This window comes from Ammodytes marinus (assembly GCF_949987685.1).
Source record: "Ammodytes marinus genome assembly, chromosome: 19".
NCBI classification, from domain to species: Eukaryota; Metazoa; Chordata; class Actinopteri; order Uranoscopiformes; family Ammodytidae; genus Ammodytes; species Ammodytes marinus.
In genome coordinates, this window is record NC_137223.1 from 5,238,263 (window position 1) to 5,255,000 (window position 16,738).

The 16,738-nt window shown below is 40.1% G+C and overlaps 1 protein-coding gene across 1 annotated transcript in view; it reads left to right on the forward strand.

The window, feature by feature from the left end:
• The first annotated feature begins 380 nt into the window (after window positions 1-380).
• The window catches only part of bach2b (BTB and CNC homology 1, basic leucine zipper transcription factor 2b), a 100,671-nt gene continuing 84,313 nt past the window's right edge, over window positions 381-16,738 (forward strand). Inside the window, exons 1-2 of the mRNA XM_080048360.1 lie at window positions 381-499; window positions 10,078-10,222. Coding sequence (XP_079904486.1) covers window positions 10,190-10,222 — 33 coding nt within the window. The 5' untranslated portion in view covers window positions 381-499; window positions 10,078-10,189. The remainder of the gene's footprint in view (window positions 500-10,077; window positions 10,223-16,738) is intronic.

Sequence of the window (16,738 nt, forward strand, 5' to 3'; positions counted from 1 at the left end):
CGCTTGGCCCTGCTAGGGGAGGGGTGTGAGCATGGCAGCCCAGTGTAGTCAGATTCTCCAAACTCCGGTGCGCACCTTCCAGAGAGCACACGCGCGCCTCCTGCCTGCTCCAGCGCAAAGCCGCAGCGCTCTGTACGATGTTGTGAATGGGGGATAGAGTGACGTCAGCGGCACAATGTCAACAACGTAGCGGCTTGAGAGGAGGCGTTCCAGTCCAGTGGAACAAACAGCAGAGACGGAGCGGCACGCCGCGCGGGATCACCACTCACGCAAACACACGCGCGCGCAGTACTACTACACACCGGAGAATCTCTAGACGTTGTGTTTGTGTTTTTTTTTTTACAAGTCAGAAATAAGGAGTTGCAGCGGCGGGGCAAGAAGTCACCTATTCTGCAGCCGGGAGGCTTTGAGGAAACGACAGAGTGAGTCATCATGTGAAAGAACTTAATGTGGGAAACGGACAAAAGGGCTGGAATACGAGCAGACTAGAAAGTCAAAGGTGAGCTGGCATTTATGCACGTCTCTTTGCGTCTTTTTCTTCCTCTCAGACCACTACTATCTCGCTTTGTTATTCTTCAGATTCCTCCTATTTGTCAATCTCAGTCTAGTGGATGCTCTCATAACCGAGTTGCAAACTTGCATAAGTGGCGCAGCGGTGTGCAGCTCCAGCCAGGAGAATCCTCGGTGATATATTTTGGGGGGGGGGGGGCGAAAGTCACTTAGCCTATAGAAAAAAAGGCTGAAAACCACATGCATGAATCTTGAAAGCTTGGCGGTGGTGGTGCGAATATGCTGAAGGGGTGTAGGTAATGTGTTTGGGTGTGAACGCGGGTTCAGGAGTGAAACTCAAAACTCTGCACCACATCCTGTTATGCTTTGAGTCAATACGCCGTGTGCGCTCCCCAGTTCTGTTATTTTTTTATTTTTTGCAAAGTAGATGCAGTTGGTGATCCCAGAGGCATGGGAAAAATGCTCCGGGAAAATTGCTGTCACTTGCAGCGTCACTATAACGCCTCCCTCACTCACTACATACATTAATCAAATTAATATGGAGCTGAATAAAGAATGCATGATTATTATTATCAATATTATTTGTATTGTTATTATTTGTTTATTGAATGCATTACAGCATTTCTGCTAGTATCTCCTAATCTTAAAGTATTGCTTATTAAAGCAACTTTTTTAAATGTGAACTATGTGCTGTGTAAGTACGAGCCTTATTTACCCCGACAGCCAATGGAATTATCCCAATCGCTTAAACGGGTGTCGTTAAAGAGCTCATATCTTCATAATCATTAATAAAGCAATTGATAAAAAAAAAGGGTCTGAAGAAAGCCCGACGCCCACTGCCTTGCCGAAAAATATAAGAGCACATTGTTGATGTTTATCTTCTAGTTAAATCAAGTGGTGTATCTCTGTCAAAACAGCTGCGCCTTTACGCGCGGTCCTGCATTGTCATGTGAACGGGTGCCGCAGTATAGTGGCTTAGTCAGTCCCTGTCAGTCTTATTATGGAGGAGTCAGCGGTGTTGCGGTGAATTATTATGCTGTAATGCCGTTCGCTGATAAATGGCTCACACATCGATTTTAAAATAACACTGTTCATTCTTTACATTCTACACAAACTGTACATTCTTTTTTTTTTTACAGTTTTGATTTTTTATTAAAAAATAATTTTACAAAACCAGTTTTGCTGGCGCATGCTGTTGTGCATACGATACATTAACGTAACTTAAAGATACCCATTATATTAAATATTAAATGTGGACTTGGGAGTTGTGAGAAGAAATACCTTTCCACGCAGTTTGCAGCGGCCGCGTTTACTTCTTGGCTCATAAAAAAAGAAAAAGTAGCATGTGTCCACGAAGGCAGGCAGTGATGTGTATGGGGAGAAGAAATGTCTTCATTTTCGGGATTACTATTGTTTGATCGCCACGTGTTTGACTGAACTCGTGCGCTTCAGTGGAGTATATTGCCGCTGCCATTTAATGCGGTGATACAGCAGTTTGAAGAGCGGTGACGGCCACAGCCTCTTTGTCTGTTTGTGCTGATGCAACCCGATGATGATGGCACTGAGGGGGGGGGGAGCGCTCCATCCATCCTCTACCATTTCTCACATTCTCGCTGCTATTTCCGCCACATTCTAACGTCTGAACTGTCTGATCTGATGAGTGTTGTAAGGGCAGAAGAGGGCTTAGGTATCGCAGTGATAGACTGTATGTCATTTTAAAGGGAGAGCTTTCGAGCTGAAATGAAAACAAAACACATTGTCCTTTCACAACACGTGCACGGCGGCAGCACTCGTGCGTAATTTTACGCACGGAGCCTTTTGTTCTGTACAGTAGCTGCTGCTGCCTTGCGTTTCCCATGCATAGCAATCCCCCCAGCTTATGTGTTTGTGTGTGTGGGGGGAGGGGGGTGGTCCAAAACTGTAAACCCCACAGTGACTCAGTCAGCCTTAAATGCCACTTGATCCAATCTGCCAGCGCTATTATCACGTCATATGAAATATCGTAGTGTTTGCTGCTGCACCAGGTTTTCTTTGTCCATCAACATAAAGGATAGAATGATCTGGAAACGGACATTTTGACCTTGATAGTTGATCTGATATCACATTTTAAAATACGTCTTTTTTAGCATCATGAAGAGTGAATCATTAGTTTTATTCTACACTGTCTTTGTGCTGTCTGATTTTTCCTCAATCTTTAAAGGCTTTGCATGCAGCTGATGCATTGTTGTCCAGTCATCTTTAATCTGCCATTCTCCTATATATACAGTATATTCTGTAAATGTGTTTGTTGTTTTACGAGGTGTTGCTTATAGGTGCTCACAAGAAATCCAGACAATACTTTCAAAATACTAGACAATTACTGGAATAAGTAGCAAAATGTGAATTTTATTGATATATCAAGCCTTTGCTCCATTTATGAAAAAGACAACAAAGAATCGAAATTATGGTCAGTGCATGCTGTATTCCACTGTTGTACATTACAGACTTGACCGCTGTAGATCATTTTGAATTGAAGTTGCGTCTGAATCGTTCATTTTGTGGAATAATTTCAGAATGGTAAAATGATATAATTATTTGACCAGGATCCACAGATTGTCAGTAAGCAATAATACTTTTGAATTATTGCCCTATTGTTGCATCACATTCAATTGAATTATTCCGCTCTCTTCTTGCTCTCCAATATTCTAAAAGCTGCAACTTAAAAAATACCTTAGTGATGCTAGTGGAAGACAGGGTTGTTGACTTAGGAATACTAATGACATGATATATTGTATAGTATGATAGTGAAATGCTTAATTATCTTAATATTATTTAACTGTATTGGTTTATTAAAATTGATCCAATTAAAATAAGCATGTTTCATTTTAGATATATATTTTGTTTTAAACGAATAATAATAATAATAATAATAATAATAATAATAATAATAATAATAATAATAATAATAATAATAATAATAATAATAAAAACTTTACTATAACAATTTAATTTCCGCAATTAGCTAAGCAATTAAAAATAAAATCACAATCTCCAAAATGGGGGCTACTAACCTATTTGGGGGTTAACCTCTCCGAATGGTTACATTGAACCTTCAGTTTTTATTAACTCTAGCGCCTTCTTTGGATAAGGCGGGGGGGGGGGTGTTTTTACCACACCAACGCCTGCTGTCCTAAAGATCTTTGCTAGCGAGTGGGGCGTGCATTTGTTTAGGAACGAGTGAAAGACAGACCGCAGGATGCATGGCCATGAGGTATTGTATTTTTATGTGACTATGGTGAAGCAAAGTAAACTTTAATTTAGTACCATTCAACACAGGCTTTTTCGGTCTGCCTGTAAATTCATTTATCTAAGGTTGCGGATTTGTACCTAAGCAAAGGGATTGATATTAACTCTATAGAAATAGTGTATTTTTCACTGATGGTCTTGTTTGCTGTTACAGGTCATTTTTGCTCTTTAAAGGAAAGATGAGTTCTTAGGAGTTCCTCATATGAGGTTTGAATTAAACGATTCAGTCAAAAGCATCCACAATTAATGATAAGAAAACCTATGCACAAAACATTTTTTCAAAAAAATGTAGGCATTCTTTTCCTCTATTTGTCACCAAACCCCAACCTTCTGTATCCACAGGATTTAAGCAACTCGTGACTTTACTAAATTACTTCTGATGTAACAATGCCGACATCTCTTAAATTGGCTTTGGGCATCCCTCTGGGTCTTTTGGTAGAATCTGGACATAACGAGTCCCTCAGGGGTTCCACGGACACAGCTAAAGTCCCACGCCCCGCATTGATCAGCTTTTCTGTTGGCTGTAGTTCCTATCATGGCTCAGTCAACATGCTTACGACAGGAGAAGCTGCTTGTGTTTCAGAAGTAACCAAGCGCTTGGTGGGTTAATGATTCATGAAATTGGCAGTTCGGAGGCATATGTGATGGAGGGATCTTTCTGTCTGTGTGATGGTACTGTAGATGGATTTCTTCTGAAGACATTCATTTGGACGGCCACAACTGCATCAGTTTGGATACTTATCAGACTTATAGCACAAGAGCACACATACTGCTTAAAGAAGTGAAGAAGAAAAAAGAAGACTGCCAATCCCCGTCTAGCACATCATTAAAAGGATGGTTTGCATCGTAGAGGATATTTGAGTAAATCCCCCCCCCATCTCGGCTCCACATCCCAAGCCCAAGTGCCTTGGCCAGGAAAAAAGAAAAAAAAAAGAAGAAAACATGTTCCCATAGCTCTCCCACGTCAGCACAAAGGCATGTTTGACTGGGCCACTGCCAATGTGAGGCGTAGACGGAACAGCACTGCGCGGAGAGAAATCTAAGATCCTGCACTTTACAGCAAGGGCTATTGTTCCCCCTTTCTTTCTCTCTCTCTCTCTCTCTTCATTGTGGCGATTCCTTCTTCTCTCTGTCATGGCATGGCTACTACTCATGGCGGGGATGTGCACTCTGGCGGGGATGTGCATTCTGAGCTGGCCATGTGAAATCCCATTGCACTATCCATCCAGACCAGACCCAGCTCCCCTTCAAGTCTGTGGTTGGAGAGTCAGTGTCTGTCTGAGTGTGTTTGAGTGTGTGTGTGTGTGTGTGTGTGTGTGTGTGTGTGTGTGTGTGTGTGTGTGTGTGTGTGTGTGTGTGTGTGTGTGTGTGTTTGCTGCTCAAAGGAGACACTTGCCAAGGATCTATCAAATCTTAAAAACACCACAGGCAGATTTTGAACTGTTGTGTTTTGAGTTTTTTTTTTTGTTGCCTGTAAGAAACGACCAAGACACGTAAATGATCTTGATGGTTGCGTCAAAGCTTTTTGATGATCTCCCCGCAGACTCATCAGACTATTCTGCCTAAAGCAGGGAGCTTCTCAGTGAATACTCTTTAGTAAGTAACCTGTCCTGTGGTCATCCCTTACAGGCTACAACAACTGTGTGAAAAACACACTAAGCTAATGAAATAATGCACATCTGGTCCTAATAGCTTTGGAATAAAAACAAAGGAGGGGTTGAAGAAGGAGGGAGGGAGGGAGGTGTATTGAAGTAGTTTGGAAGAATGAGCCGTGCTTGTGTAAAGTGGCTTTCAGTGAATGAAGAGAAAGCATTTAACCCAGTGTAATGACCTGTTTGTATTGGATTACTACTACTACTACTACTACTACTAGAATGATCTTTGGTTAGAGCAAATTCTTTCAACAATTCTATTTTTCTAAATATTAAACAAAAGGATTATTTTTGATAGAAAAATGAAGAGCAAAAAGTAAAGGTTCTGTCTGAAGAATCTGAATTCATGAAAAAATTCTTACACACAAGACTGACTTGTTTTTTATACAAGTTTGGGTGAGTTTATTCTATTTGCTTTTAGGTCTGTGTTCTTTTTGAGATTTCTGACATGGTTCTGAGAATTTCTCAAAATCTTCGAATTCTGATAATGAATTCAGAATTCTCGTTGGTCTTTAACCAGATTGAGTCATTTCTGAGTTCAACCTGTTGTTCCTCATACAGCCTTGATCTTTCACTGAATTCTGATAGTTTAAGCACATTCATTCAAAACTACTTTTTCAACAATTATTCCTGGTTCTGAGTTTTGATGGTAAGCCCTTATTCTCCTCCAGAATTCTGATAAAAATTTGGAGTTTTAGCTTTGTTAAGCCAGTCCTTGATCAGACTTTTTGAATTCTGAGAAATGAATTTTAGATTTAACCAAACGGTCTCATTTCGTTATCATGATGTATTCGTTTTTGAGAGAAGATAGAGCTACGTTCACATGGCCCCAATTTCTCATTTTATTCTTCTCTTCAACCACTCTGTATGAAAGGGTAAGCTCCCTAATCATCCTCATCTAGCTTCATCACTGCCCCTCATCACCATTCACTTTAGCATCCGTAAACTGTGGAGTATTGATTACATTGTTGGATTGTTAACAGAAAGGTGTTTACATGCCACATGAAAATTGGCACAATTTATTATGACAAATCTGATCATTATTCTCAATTCTCAAATTTAAATGTAGCAAATGGGATTCAGAAAGTAAGTAGAGAATTCTGATGTTGTTCTCAGGATGACTATCAGAACTCAAACCCTTTGTGTTCTTGCGCGACCCTAATTGTCTTCCCTTCCTGTGATTTGATCTTTTGTCAGTTTGGACAGCTCGGTTGTGAGAATGCTGCCGGGACACCTAGCTGGATAAAAATAGTTATGAAACTTTAGCATGTGTTACGGTTGTTTCCTGAGCACACATGCAGCGCCATGCCAGTGCTACCAGGAAGCTTTTTGCATGTTGTTTTGAATTCTTGACTTGTGTGGTCTTTTACTTTTTATTCCCGAGCGTCGCAGAATGTGACATTTGTATTGCAGTTTTTTCTCCTCTCCACTCCAAAGCTGGGAAAATTGCTTCCAAAGAGCCATGTCAAGTGCTTTCCTTGTGTCTAGATATTCACCTTGGTAACTGTAACAGAGCAATTATCACTTTATGGAGCTAGGCCTGCTCCTTCATATATTCATGTTGGGTTTCTTAAGTGTTGCTCAGGTTATTCCTAGTAAACACTGTTGTCTTTGGAGGTCCCCAGAGCCCCCCACCCCCTGCTGCCACCATAGAAATGATATGCATACCATATCAAATTAGAGCAGTTTGCAGTGACAACAGCGGCTTTCTAAACTGTGTGTCTCTAAGGGTTAGGCCTCCTCATGCAGCCCCCCTGTCTGTGTTTTCCTGGGGAACACTGTAGCACACTAGTTCAAATATCAACCTCTTGTCTGTAAGCGGTTTGTTTTTCTCTTTGCAGCAGCTGAGTCAGGCTGTCTATAGCGCCCAGGGCCCCGAGGTTAAGAGATGGGTGCATATGTTTACCTCGTCAAGACATCTTAAGAAAACTTAAGTCATTTGAGCTTGTTCTACTTTAAGGCACATTAACATAACATGTTGAATCCATCTATCAGTGATTCTTGAGAAGTGGGACAAACAGGGTGCAATGTTGAACAAATACAAACCCTATGTTTAGGCAAATTAAAAGATATATCCAACATATACTAAGCTACTGAGCTAAGCTTTGACACAACCTCCCAGCTTTTGTCCTTGTTTTCAAAATGGGCTTTTTACCTTTCCATTCTTTAGTTTGTGTCAACACCGTCAGACACCAAAAACACAGATTCATTTTCCCTCAATTTATGCTAGACCCATGAGAAGAATTATGATCACAAGTATTCACCAACACTGACAGAGGCCACAACAAATATTTTCAAAATGTATATGACTATAGATATTTTATAGACATTTTCCTCTGTTCTGTGTTCTTAAGTTGAACTGTGTAATAGAATGTTTACTTTAAAATGAACAGCAATCAAGATGTGTTTCACATTTCAAAACACATTCTCATGTTAGGTGACTGGTTAGATTTTCACATATGACCAACCCTTACTCAACAACAATGAAATATCATTATGTATTGTTATCATAATAATATAAATCTGACGGAGTTGACACATATCTGACGGAGTTGACAAGTATATCTGACAGATTTGATTACATTTTAATGAAATGTCTGACGGTGGTGACAAAAAGTGGCCCCCACTTAGAAACCTTTTTTATTGATATGAGAGATTATTTAGTGTTGCCGTTGATGAAAAAAAGCTATTTTTAATCATTAAAGTCCATTTTTAATAGGTTTTATTGCATATGAAAGATTGAAACCTTCTCTGAGGACACACTGTTTTTGACATCATGAGAAGATAACAAGTGTCATAAATTTGACATAATAATAATTAAATTAAATTTAAGGGGATTATTGTGCTACAGACATTCTATTCTTAATCCCTAATAACATCTACAATTTTAAATATTTTTATTTTTAAAGATAACAGCAGTTACATTTTGTCCCAGACTTTTGTCCCGGTTCTCAAGAATCACTGCTATGAAAACAGATCTCAGAATACAGGTATTGGTTGCTGTTGGTCACAAGCATTTGTTTCTAAATATAAAGGTGTGTGCGTAAATGAGGTTAGAGTGAACAAAGTGTGCACAGGCATAACACTGCTGTTGTGTCTGTCTTCATCCGAAGTTTGAGGTCATATCCTCCTATGTGACACCCTTTTGTTCTCTTCACTCTAGTGCAGTGAGCGCACACTGCAAACTGTTGAGAGAGTGCCTGAAGTCATTGCTGCTTGCTTTCGAGTTTTTAGAGCTCAACTCATTGACCTGTGCAAATATACATCAGCAGTCACCAGTTGCATACTATTACATACCCACAACCCAGAAATACTTTTGAATGCAGCAGAAAGGATAGGGTGTTAAGATGCTGTGATAAATATGACATCAAAGTAGATTTCATCTGAGCTGAACTCAGTGAGATTCTATTCATTTAAATTGCAGAGTATCAGTCAAACCTTTTAGTTAGTAGTGTTAATGTGACCTTTTTATCTCAATATATAGCAAATAGTCAAATGTGCTTTGTGTAGTTAAGTTGTGTTTTGGCAGCAAAATCAAGTGATGAAAGTTCTAGATTGCAACGCTCCCTTGATAACTCACAGGAGCTACGGTGGCCTTCAAGGACAAGAAGATTACTAAAGATGGCATCATCCAGAGACATTTCCATATTACAAAATGTTTAATTTGTGTTCATGACAAAAAAGAGTGAGAGACACTATATATAAGCATCCTGTATCAGTCAGACACTCATCATACCTTCAGCTTTAGATTCCTCACTTTGAATCTAAACTGCTTAGTAAATGCTTAACACATCATTAGTTAACCTAGTTCAATGTTAATTAACCTATTAATAAGCGTTAACTAAGCGTTAACTAACCATTACTTGCATTAAATAATTAATAACTCAGTTAATGTAGCCTTATTGTAAAGTGTTACTTAAGCTCTTTTTAGAGGTCTTTGACATTTCCTGCAAAAGAAGTGTCACTCAATCAAGCATAGTGGAAGGTATCTCAAACAATCAGCGGATTCCTGGTATGGGGAGTGAGATCATTGTTTTAGTGAAGAGGGGGGGGGGGCAACAACCCCCAGGCCAGGACATTACTGTCATTCTGCCAGGGACCATCAGCCAATGGCTGAGGACTTGGAGGAGGTGACACCGGCGGTGGCAGAGGTCACAATTCCTCCCCTAGATGGATTTGATTTGTTCTGCTGTGCACATCAGAGACACTCTGCAACAACAACACAAACACTCCCATTGTGTCTGTCTGAGGCCTGTTAACATGGAGCTCTGACATCTGTGGCTGATGAGCGGCCCGGGGTATAAATAGAAAATAATAAGTATGCTTCTGAATGTCGGGGAGGAACTATTGATGGCACAATAGAACACACATGTTGTGTGAAGCTTTGTTCAATGAGCTCACATAGCAGACATGATGTTGATGTTCATGAGCTCCAGGAGCCATGCAGTCAATAGTCCTGGTTTGAAGGTGTTCTACTGACTAAACATTTACATATTGAAGTGATACTGCAATGATTCAATGTTTTTATATCATCTCCATATCACAGGAGAAATGAACCGACAACTTCTGCCAGCTGCTGTGGTTGATTCATTGCTAAACAATAAAAGGCATTTTCTCTTTTGGTTTACAGGCGTTCTGCTCGCTGTGCGTCTCACACTTGGCCAAAGATTATTTTCTTTCTTCAAGAAAAAACAACCAGTCCATCATCATTTTGATGTTAGAAAAGACAGAATGGACCGTGGATGGATTTGCTCTTGAAGAAGACCAATAAAGTGGTGAGTTCCTAAACTATCTGGCTTAGCGCTACAGGGCTGTCTTTCAGGATCTGGATTTAAGTTTGAAATCGATAGAGATAACATCTCGTTCTTGACCTTAGAAATGTAAGGTGGAGATCACAAAGGTGGTAACAAAATCGTTTTCTTTTATTAATTGTAATGTTCAAACAAGATGATTTTATAGAACATGAAACAGTCCTGGAGTTAAAAAATATTTTTCAAATACCCGTTTGTTACGGTTAATCTAATGAAAATGTTTAAATAAAATAATTGGCTTGAAGTTGACATGAGACATCTGAAAACTTTGTTGAATAAAAGCCCTAAACGTATCTGCATGATGATACCAATAGAGGTACATGAGGACTTTTTTTTTTGGAGGGGGGGGGGGGGGGCGTGCGGGTGTTAACCACCCTTGTAACGAATGCTGGCCTTTTTGAGGCAGTTTACGGTAAACCCAGTCATATCTTGGTTGACGTTGCCGAAAGCAGCGGAGTGTAAAACAACAAAAGAGAATAGTTGAGTGGTGCGGTTTGGTGAAGAAGTGCAGCTGTAAAGGAGTTATTGTGAGGGAGGAGACAGGGGGGGGGGCATCCTGCCAGAGCAGCACAGGTGGTTGGGAGGGGGCTGGTGTAGTGGTGGGGGGGGGGGGGGGTTGGGGGCGTGGAAGTGCATTAATGTGCCCACTTCCTGCTCCAAGCCCCCGCGCTGCACTGTAAACCAGTAAGCTTACAACCAGATCAGCAGGATTTGCCCCGTCGGTGGCTTCCTGCCATTTTGACAGCAGGAGGCCCTTAGGTGGAGATCCTGTCTGTGGGACCATAGTGGCCCACTGAGCCTCCTCACTTTCCTCAGGATTGTTTCTCCATTCTTTTCATGGTGGACCAGGCCAATGGGAAAACCCAACCTTAATTCTATAGCCATAAAAAGGCTGTGGATTGAAAGCATACTACTTCCAAACTGCTAGCATGACGTGTACCCTGGTGGCTTTTCCATTAGTAGCACACAGATGTGGAAATGGAAAAACATGAAATGTCTATGTGTAGTTGGGTTGGATCCATGCTTACAGCCCTTTCCTGTAGGGGAAGTCATTTGTACGTAGATACTTTTTGTCGAGCCAGGTCAAGCCTATGCTGATTTCATCCTGTCATTTCAAGCGAGTGAGCCTATAAAAACAAGTCCTCTCAGGGCATGTTTACACCAGATGTGTCCAGGGAACTACACTCATACGTTGGACAGTTCCCTCCTGCTGATTTGGATTCATGGGTCAAATGAGAATGATGCCATTCATCCCCCAAACAGAACCCACCCTCATGCTTTGGTAGTAGAAGCATCAATGGGCCAGTTGCTGGTTTACATATATTTATAGGCCACTTGTTTTGCAAAATAAGGCACTTTTTGATGTTTTTTCAAACCGGTGTGACTAGAGACTCCCAAAGTATGTAAACAACTTTCTCTTTTTATGCGCCTCCACTTCTCTGTGTTTTTCAGTGTCACATGGCCAGATCACCATGGTAACTTAAGCTGCATGGCTAACATGCTCCAAGGAGATTGTGTTCAGAGTTTGGGATTAAAAATTGGTTCTAGAAAGCGCTTCCCTTTTAAGGAATTTTTTTTTTTTGAAATGTCGTGGGCCTGACGATATTATCTGAGCAATATTGAGGGTGCAGTTAGACCACACCCAAATATTAGAAAAGCCGATGAGTTGAATGTAAAGGTAAAGTGTTTGGGACTCATTCTGTCACAGGGACGTTGCTGCAGGTTCACTAAAGCTCCTGTGTCACAGTAGACGTCAGCTTTGTCCGAAATATTCACAAACAGCCCAGGCTTTGAAATCAAAAGGTTTATTGGTGTTTCATCACAGATTAATATTTAATTTATTCAATTTATCTCACTTTGATGTTGCCAAAAACTAAAGAGAAATAGCTCTGCTCCTAGAGAGACTTAGTAGCGTTTGGTATTTGACTAAGCAGCTAGAAACTACAAACACATTGCTTTAGTGCAGTAATAACAACTTTTCAATTCTTCACCCTTTTATTTCTTGTTCTTGACCTATATAATGTTGGTGAAATTATATATATATATATATATATATGTATATATATATGTATGTATGTATGTATATACTCCTATAATTTTGTCCCAAGTTAGGTCTGAGATGTGTGTAATGTGATCCAGAGGAACTAGAGGAAATGACCCCAGAGAGCACCAGGCTTTATGAGTGTATGAAGACGGATGTTGACATCCGATAGCCAGCAGTTACTCATTCTTTGCAAAACCTCTAGCAATAAAAAAGGTGTTTTCAATGGCATGACATCCAGGAAAAAGGTATATATATATATATATATAGCATAGAGCAGGCTGTCAGGCAGTGTGAACCTACATGACCCAAATAAAGCCTGAAGGAGCAGCAGGAGCCTGAGAGTAGGTGTGATGTGAGTTCATGGTCAGTTCGTTGTGTCCACCTGTATGTCCCTGTGGCCTGTGGTGAGTAAGCAGACTCCTGTTGTGTGCAGAGCCTCACATGCTGCCCCCGTGCAGCCCGTGTCATTAAGGACAGATGGTGAAAGGTCTACGAGGGCTCCACTGTTGTTACTGAGTCACAAGGTCTACTTCAGTCAAGCATGTTAGATGGATGCAGCGTATGCCTGCCTGCCTGCCTGCCTCCGACATTTCTTCATTCCTATGTTTGATTTTTAATTGTGAATTTTTTGTAAGAGTTTCATCTTTCCTCTGTTTCTCCAAATGTAGATTTTGGATTAAGTGACTAGACAACACACCATGCGTAGTCTCAGTCTTGGCTCCTTGGAAGTCAGGCGGTTTTGAAGCATTGTACTTGCTTATCTATTTCCCTGAGAGAGTGTTGCTGATCCAGGGCTGTGTGTGTGTGTGTGTATGTGTGTGTGTGTGTGTGTGTGTGTGTGTGTGTGTGTGTGTGTGTGTGTGTGTGTGTGTGTGTGTGTGTGTGTGTGTGTGTGTGTGTGTGTGTGTGTTTGTGTATGCATGCATGCGTGCGTGTATTACTCCTGTTGTGGGGACCTTAATAAGTTTACACATTTTGTGGGACTAGCCTTTCTTTTAATTATTGTCCATCTTATCCAGTCAATGAATCAAGTAGCCAAGCAACAACAACAACAAAAAAACCTGCCAAGGCTCTGATTCTACAAACGCAACAAAATAATCATCAAAGCTCAGAGTATTTTATCAAGTAAATAATGGCAAACATTTAGGAAGCCAGTGAGCACTTAAATATCTGTGAGTTTTTGACTGTTGGGATGCTGCTATTGTCAGCCAATAGGGGCAATCTTTGTTTCACATGCAAATACTTACTTCAGTAAATTATTATCTTGTACAATTCTGTATTTACAGAATTGATTAAATGAAGCTGTTCTTATATAATACAGAAGAAAATCAACCTTTTTGTGTTGCCTCTACATCTGCTGTTAACTGTCTGTAATTTTTTGTAATTTTAACCATGCTTTTCTGATACCTTACCTTAAATGAAGATCATTCTCTACTGTAAGGGAAGAACCAACCTCCCTAACCAGCTCCCTAACTATTAGAGTTCATTTCTTACAAAGGTTCAAGAAGAAGAAATATATATAAAGAGCTTTCCTTGGTGCAAAAGAGGAAAGCAGACGTTTGAGTAGATTGCAGAATGAACTGGACGGCTAGACAGTGGAGAATGTCTGAATACTTTCTTCATTTGAAATGTTGTTATGCTACAGTATTAAACAAAGAACTTGGGCATTGGTTTTCCAATCACTTTGTTTTTCTCTCTCTCTCATGTCAGTTTAGAGTGGAGCTAGTGTAGATTAAGTCAATCAGGAACTTTCATCATTTCCACTTTCAATTTACAATCCCAACCTGATCAAACAGTCAGTTGAAATGATCAATCTTTTGTACTTTTTGCGCTCTGTACATTAATTTGGCCCTCTGGATGAAAGCCACTTACATTTAAAGCTTTCCAATACAGAGCAGAAAAGAAGAAAGATGAAGGCATGCACAGGGAGAGAATGAGCCAGAGTAGAGATCAGGTTGTAGGAGCCGGCCATTCAGATGGATTACAGTAGTACAGCTTCCCTTTCATCTCACTCAAGGATTGTGTCTGGAGGGGAAAAAAAGCTAAATTGGTTCCCATCATGCACTGCAAGCTGCGCTGTGCTCAGTGTGACTCCGGCTGTCCAATCTGTTTGAACAGGGTGATATGTTTCTCTTGATGAAGATGTACATGAGGAAAATGTATGCTGCGCTTTAAGCCGACACTGTCACAGTCATCTTCTCCTTTGAAAAGAGCACAAGCAGGCTAAACCTATCGTGCTAAACCTATCGTGCTCCACTCTGAATGCCTCTCCAAAATGTGATTGATCAGCGGGCCTATCTGCAACCGTCTCGGTGTCTCTCGTCAGAAAGCTGCAGCTGTAAGCACACGTTCAGGTGGAGCGATTTGATTCTTATCAGTTGAGACCGGTGGCAGAAAGGAGAAGAGAAGAACAATAAAGAAGAGAGTTAGCGCTGTTAACTCTCACTACATTACAGTCACGGCTCAATCTTCCGATGGTTCTAACTGTCAGAAATAGGGATGAAGTAGTAGTCCATTTTTGTCCCCCCCCAAGGTACAATCCATATACTCATGTACCCCATAGGGTTAATCATTAGACCTGAAGGTTACTATGCCTTTCAGAGGACTAACATGTCCATTTATGTACCTTCTTTTCTTAATGTTGAGGTACAATATTCTGCCCAAAGAAAAGAATAAGTAAAATATCAAACATTGCTACAAGATTTGAATGTTGAGCAACTGTGAAGTTCAGTGATGCAACACGTTGAGATGACGCAGGGGGCAGGAAATGAGGCGCGTTTTTCTGTGTTTGTGTGTAACACCAAATGGCTGTTAATGAATCACAAATAGGGGAACTGTAAGCAAAAAAACTATTCAATAAAAATGCAATAAAAAAAGGTCAAAACTGTATTTGACAAAGACATTCTTAACTTGACACACTCACTCACCATTCTATCTCCTGAGGAAGTTGAACGCTTAGAAAGGAGCTCGTAAATTCTTGTGACATTTTTTTTTTTTTTCAAAATACTGTTTACCAGTTGGTCTTACTTTAATGTATTCTCAAAAGCTGAATTCAAAGAGAGTAAAAACATTATGATTTTTTTTTTTTAAATTTAGTAAAACTCAACATTTAAAGGCAACTGTGTTCAGCAGATCTTTTGAGTTTTTACAGTCAACTAAACTGTCCACATTTGAGTCGAGATAACTTATCATTCATATTATATGTAATGAAAATGTATCTTTCTTATGTCTAAATACTCAAATTTAAATTGTGAGTTCTACAAAGGAATTTCAAAAAAAATAACAGTGGTGCCATCTCATACAGATAACAAAAAACAATTTGGCCAAAATGTTGATTCAAACATTAAACAGTGTTAGATTTTTTTTTTTTTTTAAATAATAAGTGGGCACAGCTTTTACTTTTTGGTCTTATTATATAGAACTACAAACTCAAAGGTATCTCAACAAAACATGATCAGTTGGCTCAAATTAAGTTTTATTCTCAAAACGTAGTGAAGACAGTTGCCGTACACATTCGAGCTTCCTTCTTAAACCCTGCATGTCTATCCATAGATTTCACAAGGAACCTGAAGAATGAGAAGTTTGCAAAATAAGTGATCGGAAGTTATACGAATAAGCAGCAAATCTACCATATTGTGATCTTTGACAAACCCTGTCACTTCTAATCACAAAAGCTTCCAGTCTTTGGAATCTTTCCATTGAAATGAGTGTGTTAGTGGATGATATAGGAGGCTCCATCTTTACACTACTGCAGGGACGCCCGCCCCACGCACCAGCGACCTGCCTATCATGTGTCTGACCTCTTTCTGACTGACAGTGATGCAGATGTGTCAGTGTGACTGTACGCGGCTCGTCAAGAAATAATCACTAAATCCGGCAGAAGATGAAGCACAAGCTTGTGAGTAGCGTCAATACTGTATCTACCCTCACCTGTTGTTTTTAGACTATACCGAAACATTAGTTTCTGTTGGCAGGAAGGCTGTGTTTTTTATTTGTTCCTGTTGTGGTTAGGCTCTGTGAAGCCGAGGAGGCAAACAGAGCTCTAGTCTTGATTCTTTTCATTTATAATCTATATACAGTATATATCCATATTTAATATATCATTTGCAACCCGGCAGGCACCAGAACTGCTTATTTGTTTTGCTGTATAATAAACCCTGGATTCCATTAGAGTCTGTTTTGAAGTCATTTGTTTGGTGCCTAAAACATTCTCAATGAAATATGGATCATTCGGAGGCGCCTAAAGACTTATGATCTCCTTGTATTCTCGAACAATATAGGTGAAAAGCACACTGTTTTGAAACCAATACATTCTGGACAAAGTGCGTATTTCCATTTATAACTGAGTATTGCAAAGGAAATAAAGCTTCCTTCTCTGACTTCCTTTGCAGGTGGCTAGAATAGGGGCTTGTAGTAGACTTAATATTCAATGATAA